This window comes from Tricharina praecox, assembly GCF_024521635.1.
Source record: "Tricharina praecox strain CBS 144465 chromosome Unknown BZA05scaffold_19, whole genome shotgun sequence".
Classification (NCBI taxonomy): domain Eukaryota; kingdom Fungi; phylum Ascomycota; class Pezizomycetes; order Pezizales; family Pyronemataceae; genus Tricharina; species Tricharina praecox.
In genome coordinates this window covers 442,219-457,516 of record NW_026250421.1, presented here as the reverse complement: position 1 = coordinate 457,516, position 15,298 = coordinate 442,219, and the positions used below count along the sequence as shown (strand labels likewise).

Here is a 15,298-nt window from a genome sequence, read left to right as displayed (position 1 = left end):
AACATCAACATCACATCAGTGGTTACACAGGCCTGTTCGCGCGCACAGTGCAGCCATGGGTATCACGATTCACCAGGCCGCCGCGTACGGTGCTAGGTAATAAAAAGTGATCATGATTTCGCAAAGTCATTCATTCCTGTCTTACAATGTATGTATGTAGGTGCTTGCCCGCCCATCCCATCCCATCCCTCTCAACCCCCCTTCCCAACCCTACACGTTTTAAAAGAAAAAGCAGAAACCCCCGTTTAAAAGTGAAGTGAAGTGAAAGTGAAAGAACTGTGGAAAACAACCGAACGAACCGTCTCGGATCAATAAGTGGAAAAAATCAACCGAACGGAGCCGGATCAATAGGCCTCGGAAACGACGAACCGAATCGGAAGTAAAAGGAAAAAGAAAAAATGGTAGACATTTGAATCGATTCGATTCAGCAAACAAGTAAAAGTTACGATCATCTACCGCAATAGCAAATAAAAGAGACGGAAAAGAAAAAAAAGGAAAAGAAAAAAAAAGAACTCCGTACAACGCAACGTAAAAAGGTCTGTCTACCTAACAATGTCCCCCACCCGTCCTCTAACCATACTGGTCTCTTCGCCATGATTGTGAATCCTCATGCCACGGAGATAAACCTCGTCTCTAACACCCTCCTTCCATCCCTCAACGACGCGGTAAAGAGCGTACCCTGCAGCGCTGATGCACATAGCGAGGAAGAACGCGGGGAATGCGAATCTGTAGATAGCAGCGCCGTCGGCGATTCCGAGTATCACAAGGACTTTTGCCATTGCGACCGGGAAGCCGAGGGCTGCGATCATTGCTAAGATGCAAGGGGCGATGAAGACGCGGGTTGCGAGCTTCGCGTCGGGGTTGAGCCAGCCGTGGGCGACGATGCCGCGAAGAGAGCGCGCCCAAACGCTGTTGTCGTCCAGTAGGACCATCTTGCACATCATCTTGACGTACAGGACGCCGAGAGTCCAGTCCTGGACGAAGTGAATCGTGTGTTCGAGGTGGAAGCGGCTATTCGGAGGCGCGGCCGCAGTGATAGCGGATACTACTGTGGAGTTGATATTTTCGAGGGCATCGGGAAAGGTTGGTGTCGCTGAGGCTGAGGCCGTGACCCCGAAAGCGGTGTGCAGAGGAATAATGAAATAGAACTCGATGATAAGTGCCACTAACGTCGGGATCACGATCGCAAAGGCGGTAACGACGTAGCAGATCTTGAGGGAGCGGATGACTACATCGGTTACTGCAATGCGTAGGTTGTTGATTTTCTCAGGGTACGAGGCGTTGGAGGCGGCGCTTGTGAGTGGCTGTAAAACAACTTTGATGGAATTGTAGGCTGCCGGAAGTTTGGACAAACAAAGGGTGGCCCCGCCGAGAACGTACACGCCCACTGAAAAGGCGTAAATGTCGTTGAGGCGGACTTGCGATGGGACGAGCTGGCGGAGGATCAGGCGGCCAACAAGGAGAGGACCGATGGTAAACGACACACCCGTGACGGCGGCGAAGAACCAGATTCCCACAACCACAATACCAATACGCGCTCTGAAGAACGGTGGGATATAGGCAAGTCTCCAGTCAGTGCTGTTAGCACTGGTAGGGCCATTCGGGGGGTCAAGGTCGGCATTAACATCCAGGCGGCGGTTCTGCTCATCGACAGGAATGAACACCGATGTGCCCTTGGGCCGGCGAATACTATCCGATGCAGGAGCGCGCACAAAACGTCCACTACGTCGGAAGTAGATTTGATTCGCTGGAGGCTCCATATCCGGCATGATCGGCGTGTCGTAATCCGGCTTTTCCCTCATGAAAAACGATCTCCATGTCGGGTAGACGGTGTATCCCTCCTCGTCCGCGTTACGTTCACCGAACATGAAACTGGAGAGTCGGAGTGCTCGAGCACACTTTTGAAACCACCACGCATACATGTTCTGAAGGCCATCGGAAGGCTTGAAGAACTTGACAGCGAGCGGCATCAGGAAGTTGTAGAAGAGGAGATCGACGGGGAATTCAAACACCGGTTCGTTGGACGACCAGTGGATGGGAAGAACATCGCTAGTGACACCATGAAGCCCCCAGACAACGCCTCCAAGACACATGAGAACCAGTACGCCGTATATGAATGCCGAGAAGCCAATCTTGCGCAACTGTGTAACGATAGGCCTATTAAGCACGTCGCGCACAGGATGGAAGTTGGGATCATCAGGGTCACGGATAAAATCTAGACCGCCATCAGTATCAGAGTAATGGAGAAGAGAAGGAAACAAGCTCACATAATACGCCGGTGCGCATGATCTTGCGGCACATGCTGACAAAAAGGGCGAAGTGGAACATGTAGCATGTGCCGACGAACCAGTGCACAAAGACATTAGTGAATGGGAAATCTATGGCGAATTGGATTCTCGACGCAATTGTAGCGGTCTCAAAGAGCGGTAGCATTGCCATGTCTATGCACACCGGTTAGCGGAAGCAAGACACAAGAAATGATTCGCTTACCTAACAGTACTCCACAGTAAAGTGGAAATACAAACATCTCAATTCCGATGATCAGGACAACCTTCATCACGCCGCCGCATTGCTGCAGGAACTCCGCGGCAAGCTTCTCGACATGGCCGGGGGGTTGCTGCCGTCTCCGCTTAACATATGTCATTCCGGCGATGGTAAAGAACGCATAACCCAGCATAACAACCCCGACTCGGTCCCATGTGGACCATTTGTAAAGGCCGGCATATGTCAAGGCTTCCTGCGGATTGGAGGAATAGCCGATAGTCTCTGCAGTGGCGTTCAGTGGATGAGTAAAGTTGATCGTTGCGAATGTATCCTCCCAAGCGTGAACAGCCCAAGCAAGTGGATTGGCTATTTTGAGCCCATTCAAGTCCAGATGCTCCGGCCCAGCAGAAATCTCCGTTGCCGCCAAGCCTGCTAGTCCAACCTTGCCCAATCCCCAGGTTATCGTCTCCATTAACCGCTCGAAGCTCTCTTTCACGACAAGGCTGAGTGGGGGCACGGCAGAGGGTGGGAACTTCCGAACAGTCATGTAGGTGGTTTCGATGCTAACAAACTTGGCAACGACACGAGCCTGGCCGTCGGATGCCCAGTTCCTGAGGAATGTTGTCAATCCACCGCTGTTGAGATATCCTGATAAACCTGGGAGAATGGAAGTGGCCGGCTTGAGGAAGGATCGAATGGCTTGTTCGCACATCAAGAGCAGAGAGAATGCAACCATTGTTGAGAAATCAACCAAGAATTCCGCACAGAAGGATATGGCCATCATGGGCAGCCGGAAGAAAAACAAGACTGGGTGTGCTAGAACCATCATAACAGTCTTGCCCGTCACGTAAGGGAATGCCACGCCGACGGCCACAGTGGCAGTTATGAGCATACTGCTGATGGCGGCGTTCTGCACAAGTCCTATTAACGGTCCCCTCATTCCAACAAGTTCCATGATGCCTTCGAAATCGTCCGCCGCCTCGTCATCAAGGATACCTTGAGGAACGGCAGCCGCAGCGCCAACGGGGGCATCCTCGTCATCTGTATCATCCTCGTCGGCACCAATCTCCATTTGATCCTGCGCACCATCGTCTCCAATGATCCAGCCAAGCAATCCGGCGCGCCTAGCCTGTTGAGGCTGGGGCGGTTCTTGGGGTGCCACTGCCCCCGCAGGAGGAGCGACCCGTTCCCACTCGGCCATTTCATTTTGCAGCTCCTGAAGGTGTCGCGCTTGGGCTTGGACGCCGTTCCTTAATTCTTCAAGACGCTGTGCATCTTCCAATTGTTGGTTTCTCAGGTGAACATTGAGTGGGTCTAGGTGAGTGGGCATTGGTGGTGGTGCTGGTGGCATCATCACGGGGGGAGTGGCCGATGATTCAGAAAGAGCGTCTCCTGCGTGTGCTGCCATAGACCATTCGGATGTTCCGACACCGAGCGAACCCTCAGTCCTCATCTCATCGTCGTCTCCGTATTCCTCAACTGAATCGTTCTCACCATCCAGCTGGGCGTCCACCGGAGAGTTTTCCTTCCCCTTCCCCTTGACTGCCGGTATCTGATCAGGCAACTCAACCTCCACACCCTTGCCTTTGTTCGTCGGCGCCCCTATAATCTCGAAGGAACTAGAGGAAGCCCAGCTTGCACTGCCGCTTCCGTCGTTAACATCGTTATCGTGGCTTCCTAGAGCGATTCCGAATTCCGATGTCCTCTGCTCGGAGGGCGTAGGGGAAACAGGTGCGCTAGAAGCATGTTCCCTCATCCAATTTGCAGATCTTCCAGTGTCGATTGTCTCCAACCTCTCACTGATATCCCCTCCACTTGGGGTTGTCTGGGCCCAGATATCCGGTGGCCGCGACGGCTCGGGGTTCGCACCTCCAAATTGGAAACGATTGTCTGTACTTCCACCGGTACCACCGAAGTCGTACTGGGCACTGGTACTTCCACTCCTAGTGGTTTCCTCGAGTTCACGTCGGAGACCCGCTACCTGGGAGGTGTTCGCCCTCGTAGGGGTCGGCCGTAAAGGTAGGTCAGCGAAATTGAAGGCTGGGATTGCACCGCTCTCCTCGACTGGGTTTTCGCCAGTGGCCTCTTGAGAGGAGCTGCTCCCAGGTTCTGTGTCTGTCGGAGCTACCCGTCTACGCTTCCTGGGCTGAGCAATAACACGTTGCTGAAGTACGTCGGCCTCGTCGCGTGGGGCCCCCTCCTCTTCTCCCCCGGCCGTGTCCCTCTCAACTCCAAAGGCACGTTCCACCCATTCATCTTCTTCGTCATCATCCGCTGGTACCGCCGCCCCCACCACCGGGATATCGGGCTCTACGGCAGCTGGTGCCTGGGCCGGGGCGGCAAACGCTTCTATGCCGGCGGGGTCGTCCGCAGGAAGACCAACATCAATCTGCTCGTTCAACAGGGGAATGTTTGCTGCGTCGCCGAGCAACGCAGGCTGTTGCTGGACTACCCACTCCCGTATAAGGAAAACAATGATGAAGGTCACCACGATCAGCGCCGTCAACAGCTGACCCTCTAGGACGTCGACAATCAAGTTGTTAACGAACTCAAAGCGAGTAGCATTGAATAATGGGTTGCGTTCGAAGAATAAGCCGTCCGAGTAAGCGGTATTTACGGCGGACATGTTGAAAGCAGTGGCGACGACATCAAGATTCGTGGCAGTAGAATTAGCACCGCCGGTGGCCGGGGACACGGCCGCCAAGAGAGCCGGAGGAGAGAGGAAAGCGAAATATCCTGCCGCACTTGTTGAGGTAGATGGTTGTTGGGTGTCGGTTGGCGTTTCTGGAACCGGCGTTCCTGGGAAACCGTTGGCCTGTAGCTGCCACCACCCTCCATCGCTCACCCAGAACCATCCCCGCCACATCCACCGCACGCACCAAGGGAGGCAGCCCAACCACACAAATGCCACCAATAACCCCCGTAGAAACCTCAGAGCACCCCTTGCAAGGCGTCGCGTCAACTGCCGTACGAATAATGGAGTCGGCAGCGAGTTGGGCATGTCCGGGTCGTAGACCTTTGTGAATGTGAACGGCGTCTTGCATAGCTCACAGTACTTTTTCTGTGAGTGTGCTAACCATTCCATCAGACTGCGAGCGAGCACGTCAGCACACGTTTCCAGCGGATAGTAGCGAAATGTCCGGCGGGATGGGTGGAGACTAACCAGTCCTGATGCACAAACTTAATGGACCCGCTGCACTTGCACGGATGGTAGAGGGGTTCATGTGTTGTTCCTTCCGAGCGACATATCCGGCAGTGATCGGGCTCCGAATTTGCCGCGTTGGCGTGCTGACGGCTCGCATTGGTGTCATAAGCGGGATCGTTCATCTTGTCGGCTTCTGGCACGGAGGAGCCCCTTGGGGGGTCGGGCGACATTTGTCGCGACGGCTCGGCGGTACTGCTTGGCTATCGAGGGTTCGCCAGCGGATGTGCGTAGGACGTCGAGGTCGGGCGAGTGAGGTCGCGTATTTGGATCGTTTGGGCTCTCGTCGTAGCAGCGGGGGGGGGACGGGGTTGCCTGCGCGAAGTATGAGATCGTGCTTTCTCTCTCTCTCTCTCTCTCTTTCTTCTCTAACTCTTTCCGCCTCTTCCACTCCTCTCAGTCTTCTCTGTTTCTCCGGTTGTCTTTCGGATATTGGTGGTTAGTAGAGGGGGGTGGTGCCGATGATGTTTGTGGTGGGAGGACAATAGCACATACCTGGCAGAGTGATGATGTGGGTTGCGGAGTTAGGGTGCAGCTTAGCGATGTACTCCTGGAGACACAGAGGGAGTTCAGAGTTCAAGCAAGCAACAAGGTCGACGTTGCGGTGCAGTTGGGCGAAGGGTTTGGGTTAGCGTGACGCTGAAACGGTTGGGACGGGATGCGCCATAGATGAGTAATCGCGCAGCCACCACGCCACACTCTACTGCGCCACAGTGGCTGGATATGGCTGGAGTGAGTGTGGCGTTTCTTTTCGCTTGCGCGATTCATGAAACATGATTTGATGGGTGGGTGAGACACACTATGCAACCCCGGCCACCCACACGACAGGACCTCGAGATCTCCTGGCAATTATTGCATCACCACGCTGTGCCCATCCACTCAACAGCCCGAAACCAAGAAAGACCTCCATCGCAGCAGGTATCTTGCAAGCAGAGTTCTATTTCAGCGAGTACCAAGCCGCCGTAGAAGAAGAATCGGAGGAAGCAGACGGGAGCAGCTCTGCTCTAGAATCTACTCTGCTCCGCTACCTAGCACATGCTAATTCAAGAACTGGGCACCACCACCAGTGACCAGTGACCGCAACCACCACCACCACCACGCCCAGGAAACTCTCTTGCTTCCTCCTTCCTTTCAACATATTTTACCGGTATCTCGCGGCCTGTTTGTGCTCCTGCATACTTGATTCACTTCTACCACTCGACGCCCTCCCCTTAAAACACCCCTCGAACACAACATCATTCTCATCTGCTCTTCCCTCCTCGCCCTCATCTCTCTTTCCTCTTTACTTCTCCTCCGTTGGGTTAGCTACGTGATCTCCACACATTGCGGACCTTGTCGCCCAAATAGCCCGCCCTTGTTCACGCGATAGCTTCCGAGGACTTGCCTAATTCCCCGCGACAACGCATCCCACAAGACCACGCTCCACAATTCGCACATCTACATACCGCTCACGCACAAGTTCGACGTGAACCCCTGCACCCAGCAGAAAGCACGAGCCATCGCTTTCACGAGCGAGGCAAAAAGCACCTGCAAGAGCAAGCACATCGCATCGCCGCTACTGTTCGGTCGTTCCGGCCGGCTTCGACAGTGGCGTGAAAGCCTGTTTGTGAAGAAAAAAAAGCCCGTTAAGCAGAAATAAGTAAGCTGAGCGGGAAAATCCTCGGCCCAGGAGATCTCCCCCCCCTCTCGCTCGCTCTCTCAACCTCTTTTTAGTTCTAAACTTCGTGTCGTTGTGTTGTGCTTTTTCCAGCGTGGGATAAGATAGTCGTCCAAACTCTATCCCGCTCCCAGCGATAACCGACCCTCGTGTGCCGCCCCAGTCGCTTTTGTACGCGATAAACGGCCAAAAAGACGGATCGATCGAGGAAACCGACAACTTCACCCCCCATCCCTCGACATGGTGAACCCAAAGGCCAGTACAAATGGGTACAGGAAGGTGCAGACAGCAACTCCTCCGCCCGAACCACAACAAAAACAACCACTCGGGAAGCTAGGGAAACCGAGAGTCCCACTGCATTCATCGCCGCCAAAGTTCTCGTCGTCCGGAGACGGCTTTAGTCTCGTCAACCTCACTGCTCGGTAAGATACTCCGCTCGCATCTTCCCCCCGAGAGAGGAGTGGAGCGCGAAAGAGTGCACGGACGGATCCGCTGATTGGTGATCCCAGGTTAATCGCGTGGTATGCGCTCTACACGGTGCTTTTCCGATGTCCAGCACACCCTACTTCCGACTCGCCAGGCATCTGTCATCCCGCGCACACCATCAAGACTGCGCTGCGGCCGCATGTTCTGCCGTACTACAATAGTTACCTGTCGCCGTATGTGCAGCAGTACTCTCCTTACGTCCAGAAGGCGAACAGGGAGTACATCATCCCGGCCTACACCACCGCGTACGTTACTTACAACAAGTACGGTGAGCCATATGTGTCTAAGGGCTCCAAGTTTGCAGCGGTGGAATACGACCAATACCTGAAACCGCACGTGGAAACGGCCCAGAGCAAGGCTGAGACCTACTACATCACCTATGTTTCTCCCCACGCTGAGACAGCTAATAAGATCTGGATCAACGACGTCAAACCTACGGTTGACATCGCGGAGAAGAAGGTGGAGGTGTTCTGGCACGACCACGCACTGCCCAATTACAACAAGGTCCAACCATATCTGGCCAAGGCCTACGAGCATGGCATGTATGTCATCACTGTCATCGTGGCCCCCGTTGTCAAGGAGGGTGGTGAAAAGGCGGTTGGCTGGGGTCGGGGAATGTGGAGCGAGGTTGTACGGCCGCAGGTCGGAAGGATTGGAGAAAGGCTGGGAGGAACGAACGGAAGCGGGTATGTCTCCCCCCCCCCACGGTCGAGCGTGATTTGTTGGTCTGTAGCCGCTGACAACTGACAGAGTTCCTGCTAGTTCGGTCTCCTCGTCAATCTTCTCTTCCCTCGCAGCAGCAAGGCCTTCCGGAGAGGCAGCCTCTATGGCTTCGATCTCGTCCATGATTGCGTCCGTTTCTGCTGCGAAGGCTTCCGATGCAGCTTCCGGAGTTGCGGAGCCTGCCACCAAGCTTACGAAAGAAGAAGCCAAGGAAATCATCAAAAACGACCTCCACACGTACTCGGCAAAGTTCAGCACTTCTTCGCTCAAGACTCTCTCTGAGCTAAAATCGCAGATCGATGAGATCTCCGATAAGGCGATGCACAGCAAGCGTAAATCTGTTGCCAAGGATATTGCAAAGCTGGAGAAACTTGTTGAGAAGGGAACCAGAGATCTCAAGGCCGAAGTCGTGATTTTGGCCAGCCGTTTGTCCCCCGAGAGCACCGAGGAGGAGAAGGCTGCTGCCCAGGAGCAACTATTTGCCGCCACACGACACTTGGGAACTCAGATTCGCGACAACGCTCAGCTCATGCGTAAAGACGCCGAAAAGTACCTTGCCAAGGTTTACGACGATGTCTCGGAAGTTGCGGACCAACAGTTGGAAACCCTTGACGGGATCAACGACTTTGGTATGCAGGAACTCGGAATGAAGTGGGCCTGGATGGACTGGGTCTCCCACAAGGACTGGGCCAAGTACCACGAACTCAAAAAGGAGATGAGGGAATCCCGCACCACCATCATCAAATCCGCCGAGGCCAACGAGAAGCTCCGCGAACTCACGAAATGGGTCGAAGACGAGTGGGAGGGTAAGGCTACTGAAATTGCCAAGAATGCGGCTGAGCAGCTGAAGACAATCAAGAAGATCGGAAAGAAGAAGATTGAACTTGCGGAGGCTTCCGAGGACCTTACCGACGATCATATCCCTGTTGCCGCGAAGAGGGCAGGCCAGCAGGTTCTCAAAAGCGCTGACAAGCTCAAGGCGACTTTCCAGCCCGAAGAGGAGGAAGAATCAGTCAAAGATAAGGTTTTGGATGTGATCGACGACGCGAAATCCAAGATTGAACAAGTTATTAGCGGAACCCCCAGCCCCACTCCTGTCGGTGAATCGATTATCTCTGCTGCTTCGGAGGCTGTCGAGAAAGCTACAGCTCGTGTCAAAGCGCGTGTTCCTGGCGGCGTGGAGGCTGGCTTTGTCGCTGCGGCGGAAAAGGTTATCTACGATGACGACGACTCTTTCATCGACGATGTCAAGTCAAGCCTCTCGGAAGCGTCAAAGGCGGTTTCTCAAGCCGTCCAGGATGCCATGGATCGTGCGACAGCCATCTCGGAACCCTCGGCTGGCGAGAGCATTCAATCAAGGGCAAAGGAGCTCCATGATTCTGCTCTCTATGCAGCTTCGAGCATTCTCTATGGTACCCCGACTCCTGTGACCGAGGAGATGTTTTCTATCGCTACGGACAAGTACTCTGCTGCTGTTGTCGCTGCGTCTTCGATTCTTTACGGCACCCCGACACCCACCCACGAGGTTCTTTTGGAGCAGGCCAAACTAGCGTACATTCAAGCAACTGATGCAGCCATGGATTCGTTCCGGTCCGCCAAGAGAATGGCTGTCACCCATGTTCAACCATCAGAACAGCCAATCAAGGAATCCATGTTCTCGGTTGCATCGGAGAAGTACTCGGCTGCTTTCTCCGCCGCCGGCGCTTCATACTCTTCGGTTGTTTCCATGGGAGGAGAGGCAAGGAAAAGCTACGACGCTGCTATCGCCGACGCCCAGAGCAAGTTGAATTCGGCGGCATCTGCTGTCTCAACTAAGGTCTATGGTACCCCCCAGCCTGCCTCAGAGAGCGTCATGAGCGTTGCGAAGGAGAAGTACGCCAAGGCCGTTGCCGAAGCACAGAGTACCTACGATTCGTGGTTCTACGCAGCATCGAGACAGCTCTATGGCACTACCACCCCGGTGATCGAGAGCATGCTCTCTTCCGCTTCCGCCACGGCCTCTTCCGCCGCGTCGGTCGCCTCCGCATCAGCCTTCTCCGTCGCTTCTGCCGCCTCAGCTACGGCCTCTTCCGTCGCTTCTGCCGCGTCCAAAGGCGTCGAAGATACTGTTTCCGCAGTCTCTGTTCGCGCTGAAGGTGCAGTGGCAGCTGCATCGGGGCAGATCTACGGCACTCCGGCACCCTCCGGTGTCTCTGCCTCTGTCGCTTCAGTTGCCTCACAAGCCGCAGAATCCCTCGCCGCCGCCCCAGGACAAGCCCAAGACCTTGCCGCCATCCGTTACGAAGAACTCCAGAGCATGCTTAATGAGCTCATTCACGGCAAGGAGCCCACCTTCTCCGAGAGCGTGATGGCACGATTCTCGTCTGTTTACTATGGCACTCCAACACCTTTCCTATCCCATGCCAGTTCTTTCGCCGCCTCGGCCACCTCCGCTGCCGTTGACGCTGCCGCTTCCGCCACCTCTGCCGCCGCATCCGCCAATTCCATCGTTGCAGAAGTTGCCGTCTCCGCCACATCCGCCGCCACCCAAGCCGTCGGAAGCATGCCCCCGGTCATCGACTCGATGATCCAAGACGCTATTTCGCGCGTCCGCGCAGCTGCCGCCGAGGCCAGCGTAGCCGTGTACGGCAAGGAACCCACAATACTCGAGAGCTACCAGGCACAGCTTCGGAAACTCGGACAGGATGCCGTTGACAACGTTTCCGTCGCCGTCTACGGCACGCCCAAGAGCGGCTTCGAGAAGGTGTCCGAAACCGCCGCGAGCTTTGCAAGCCAGGCTTCCGATTCCGCCGCCAGCATGGTTTCCCAGGCGTCTGAGAATGTCGCTAGTGCGTACGATGATGCGCGCGATGCGGCGGCGAGTCTGGGTGTGAAAGTGGGACTGCTCGATGAGGAGCAGAGCTATAAGGACGCCCTTCTGGAGAATGCTAGGAAGCGCATCGAGAACGCTGTTAAGGCTGCCGAAGAGACGTTGCGCAGTGTCCGCCAGGCGGCTGAGGAGGCGGGCCAGAGAGTGAGGGACGAGTTGTAGTTTGTTGTGATCTGATCGGATCGGATCTGGGGGGAAAACGGAGTTCTTTTTTTTTCTTCTTGTTTTCGTTTTTCTTTTGGCTGGCGGGCGGTTCCAGATGGATGTGAGTGATATCAAAACGCACATTTATTTTTCCTTCCTTATTTTCTTGTTTTCTTTGTCAGTTGGTTGGTTGTTTTTTTTGCCTTTTTCCTTTTTGCCTCTTTCCTTTTTTCCATTGTGGGTATCTTGATTGGCAAAATGGGAGGTATTTGGAATGTTGTTTGATGCGATGCGTTGCGATGCGGGAGGGATACGGGATTTTTACACGATGAATGCTATGAATTATGACAGACAATCGATACGAAATGAAGTGGGATGTGAAATGAATTTGGTACAAAGTAATACCATAGATATTCCGAGGGGGTGGTGGAAATCATGGTAGTGACAACTTTGAATTCCCGACGCCGTATGTGAAGGGAATAGCAGCAGCAGCAAGTGACGATACCTACGGTAGTGGCGACCGCTGATGTTGGAAGGGTAAGATAAGACTGTCGGACACGTAATGTAGGCAGTGGCAGTGGCAGTGGCAGTGGCAGTGGCAGTGGTAGTGTAGTGCCATTGGCTTTAACTCCGACCTTTGCGGTGGCTAAAAAGTGGAGACTGAGTTAGTGATCGTTGATGTTGCAGTAATTGCAGACTTCGGAAGGGCGTGGTCCAAACTACGGCATACGCTCCTGCGCGCGCCTCCAGTTATTGGCGAAAGCAGCCATCTCGGGCTCAAAAGTGAATGGGAGCTTGGACGATAATACCGGTACTTCCAAGCTCTGTGGGGATGGGGTTGGGCAGGGTGGATGGGGCTTGAGATGGCTCCCTACCCTCCTACTTACTCTACTTGCCAGACACCGGTCTCGGTGAGAAGCAATAGCTAGTTAAGTTCGGCAACATCGGGTGAGCAGTGCGCAGTGTACACCGCTTGGGGTCGGGAATATATCCCCTACTATTGGCATATGTTGGCCCGGGGAGATCTGGCATTTAACCGAGTTATCGTAAACATGCGATGTTACACATAATACCCATTTTATTTCGCAAATCCCGTGCTAGTTAACCCTGACCAGTCAGCCTCAAAAAGCGCCAGTAAACCACCACCCCATATCAAAAAACATTACTACGACGCTCAAGTTACTACACACACCCATCTTTCGTTCCGGACATCTTCTTTCACATATAGCTACAACGTATATAACTCAAGTGGTATTCTCCCATTCCTCCTCCGAGCATCCAACAAACATACCTACCCGACAGAGTCGCTATATACAAACATTTATCCATCCATCCACCTAGAAAGAAAGCAAGGAAAGCATGAACCAAGGAGAAGCCGCTTCGTTGGCTATCGGTATCATCAGCATTCTCGTCACCATCATGGTTGCCTTCAATTGTGCCCGATACACGCTGAAATGCATCCGGACTCGGGTTGGCCTCTCCGCCCCTTCGGCTTTCCTTCCACCGATAGTCTGTCGCCGCAAGGAAAACGCACGAATATATGTACTAATCAGGTGTGTGTATGTAGCATCGACGGAGACACAACGATGAACTCGAGCTTCAGCTACCGCTAGCAACGTCGCCGGTACAGCATAGTACGTCGGGCTTGCCAGAGGGCTACTGGATGATGGAATCGGTGCATGTAACTGTAGTCCGCTGGGTGGAGCGGCGACGCTGGGGAGAGGGAGGTTTCTTTGGAAGGTTGATGATGTTTCCGGCCGGTGTTTTAGGAGTTGGGTTTTTGGCGTGGGCGTTAGATGGCTTTCCGGCCTGGTCCCTGATGTGTGAAATCAAGCGTATGTGTATGTGCCTATGTACCGTTGTTACGACGATCCATGGCAAAGTTTGTTGTTTTCCGGAACTTCAAATTCAACGTCCACTTTGTGTAGCTTTCCGGAGAATATGTACTGTAGATACTCTACTAAAAGCGTTATGTCGTCGACGGACATAATCGTGAAAAGAACAAGATGGGCCTTGGGAATCAAAAACTTGTGGACACCTAGAACCCTAACCCAGTCACTTTAACACCTCGGCGTGGTCGAATTGCTCTAACTTACAGGGATTACAAACATAATCTACCGGTAGATATATATAGTGTAGGTTGGCAGGAAAAGTAGCGGCGGCGAATTCATTTCCACGCCGCACGCGGGAAGGCAGGGGCACGGGAGCCTCACGTCATGCACTCACTCGGCATCGGTGGTAAGAAATGAAAGGAACGGTTTTGAATTTTGTAGATACGGTAAGGGCATGTTCGGGTGCTAGCTGCATTTTCAAAATTCGCGGTTTCGACGAGTTGAATGTTACGAAAGCTGCAACCGCAAGAAAACTGTCATCTCCCCCGATGTGACCCCATTTGGCATGCATCCCAGATGTTCAACAGCACGCCACACTTCTTCTGAATATAGGTGCTATAGTAGTAGTAGTTTTCGCACACGGCCTTAGTTACCAGGCCATAGCGACCACAAACCCGGCCCTTTCCTACCTACTCCGTGCGGGTAGAGAGACAGCCCAATCGCCGCGGCCCGATGCATTCTGCACCGCTGCCTACATACTAAAAAAAGACCCCACTTATTTTCCGCAAACTCCACACTGCGGTACCACACAGTTACAAAGGAGAAACCTTCTTGGGCTGTTCTTAATTCATTCATTAGTTGCATGCGAACTATCTAGATCATGGCATTATCTACCCGTGCACCCCCCCGTTTCCACGCCACTGTCCAACCCAACTTTCATCAAGGGGCCCAATGTGGCTTTCCCTTCCTCCCGCCCCGACCTATCCCGACGATGTATGAGCATCGTAGAAATAACATTAGGAAACGACGACTTCCGGCCCCTCGACTCGTCCCTGTCCCACCGCAAGTCACTAATCCGCTTCGTCGCCTCCTCCCTCTTCATTAGGGATGCTATGAAAGAAGCTGTGGGGAGGAACAGCGTGAGTGATCCCAATTCCTCGGCCCCAGCGGCGCCCTCCTCCTCCTCTCTTCCTGCCCCCTGAGCTCCCACTCAGAGTCTCGGACACCTCGCTTGCCGCATCTCCCTCAGCGACCGAGTCCCGTATCTGCCTACCCACATCAGTGGATGAGAGGAAGTCTCAGATGGCCTGGCTGCATCGGCCGTCTGCGAAGAGGTTTCGGATTTTGAAGCGGTCTTTGCCCCTCCTGTCTCCTTGCACACCTGTGTCCATAGTGTCTTTTGCTGAATTTTCCACTTCTGACGGGACTCGAGAAGGTGCTCCTGGGTCTGGGTCGCCTCTTCGGCTGCCGCATTTTGCCCGTCGGCGGGCTGCCCGAGTCGAGTGAGCCGCCATGAGCCACATCCGTACACATGTAGGACCCCGATTCCGAATGGCTTAACTGATCGAGAAAGCTCCAGAAGGGCACGCAAAGATTATAAGCGTATCGGCACCGGAACTCCAGAACAGAAGTTACCCAGAGTATGATTGGAGACACCTAGCTAGACTAATGTGTAGTCGCGGAGGGCGCGACGTCAATTTCTGCTTAGTAACACTGACGATGTACCCCAGCAATGCCGAGTGACCGATGTGATTTCATGGATTTTGACCACACCCACGCGGCATTCCTTCCAAAACCCCCGTGTCTTTTCTTCACCACCAGAAGGAGTACCAAAGATCCGAGTCCATCAGGCAACGCAGCGAGTGGTGTAGAAGCTCCTAATGGAGTTATTCTTCCAAAAC

General features: G+C 53.8%; 2 protein-coding genes across 2 annotated transcripts; one reads left to right on the top strand and one right to left on the bottom strand.

Annotated features, from left to right (window-relative positions):
• Positions 1–207: 207 nt before the first annotated feature.
• Positions 208–6,290, bottom strand: BZA05DRAFT_403762 (uncharacterized protein). The gene is made up of 4 exons (XM_051484237.1): positions 5,648–6,290; positions 2,491–5,573; positions 2,268–2,441; positions 208–2,215 (listed from the first exon to the last, which is right to left on the bottom strand). The coding sequence occupies exons 1-4, from the start codon at positions 5,857–5,859 to the stop codon at positions 543–545; spliced, it is 5,142 nt and encodes a 1,713-aa protein (XP_051337779.1). The 5' UTR covers positions 5,860–6,290; the 3' UTR covers positions 208–542.
• Positions 6,291–7,583: 1,293 nt separating this feature from the next.
• Positions 7,584–11,583, top strand: BZA05DRAFT_446625 (uncharacterized protein; the record flags this gene model as incomplete). Its single annotated transcript, XM_051487091.1, has 3 exons — positions 7,584–7,765; positions 7,853–8,515; positions 8,580–11,583. The coding sequence occupies 3 exons, from the start codon at positions 7,584–7,586 to the stop codon at positions 11,581–11,583; spliced, it is 3,849 nt and encodes a 1,282-aa protein (XP_051337778.1).
• Positions 11,584–15,298: the final 3,715 nt, after the last annotated feature.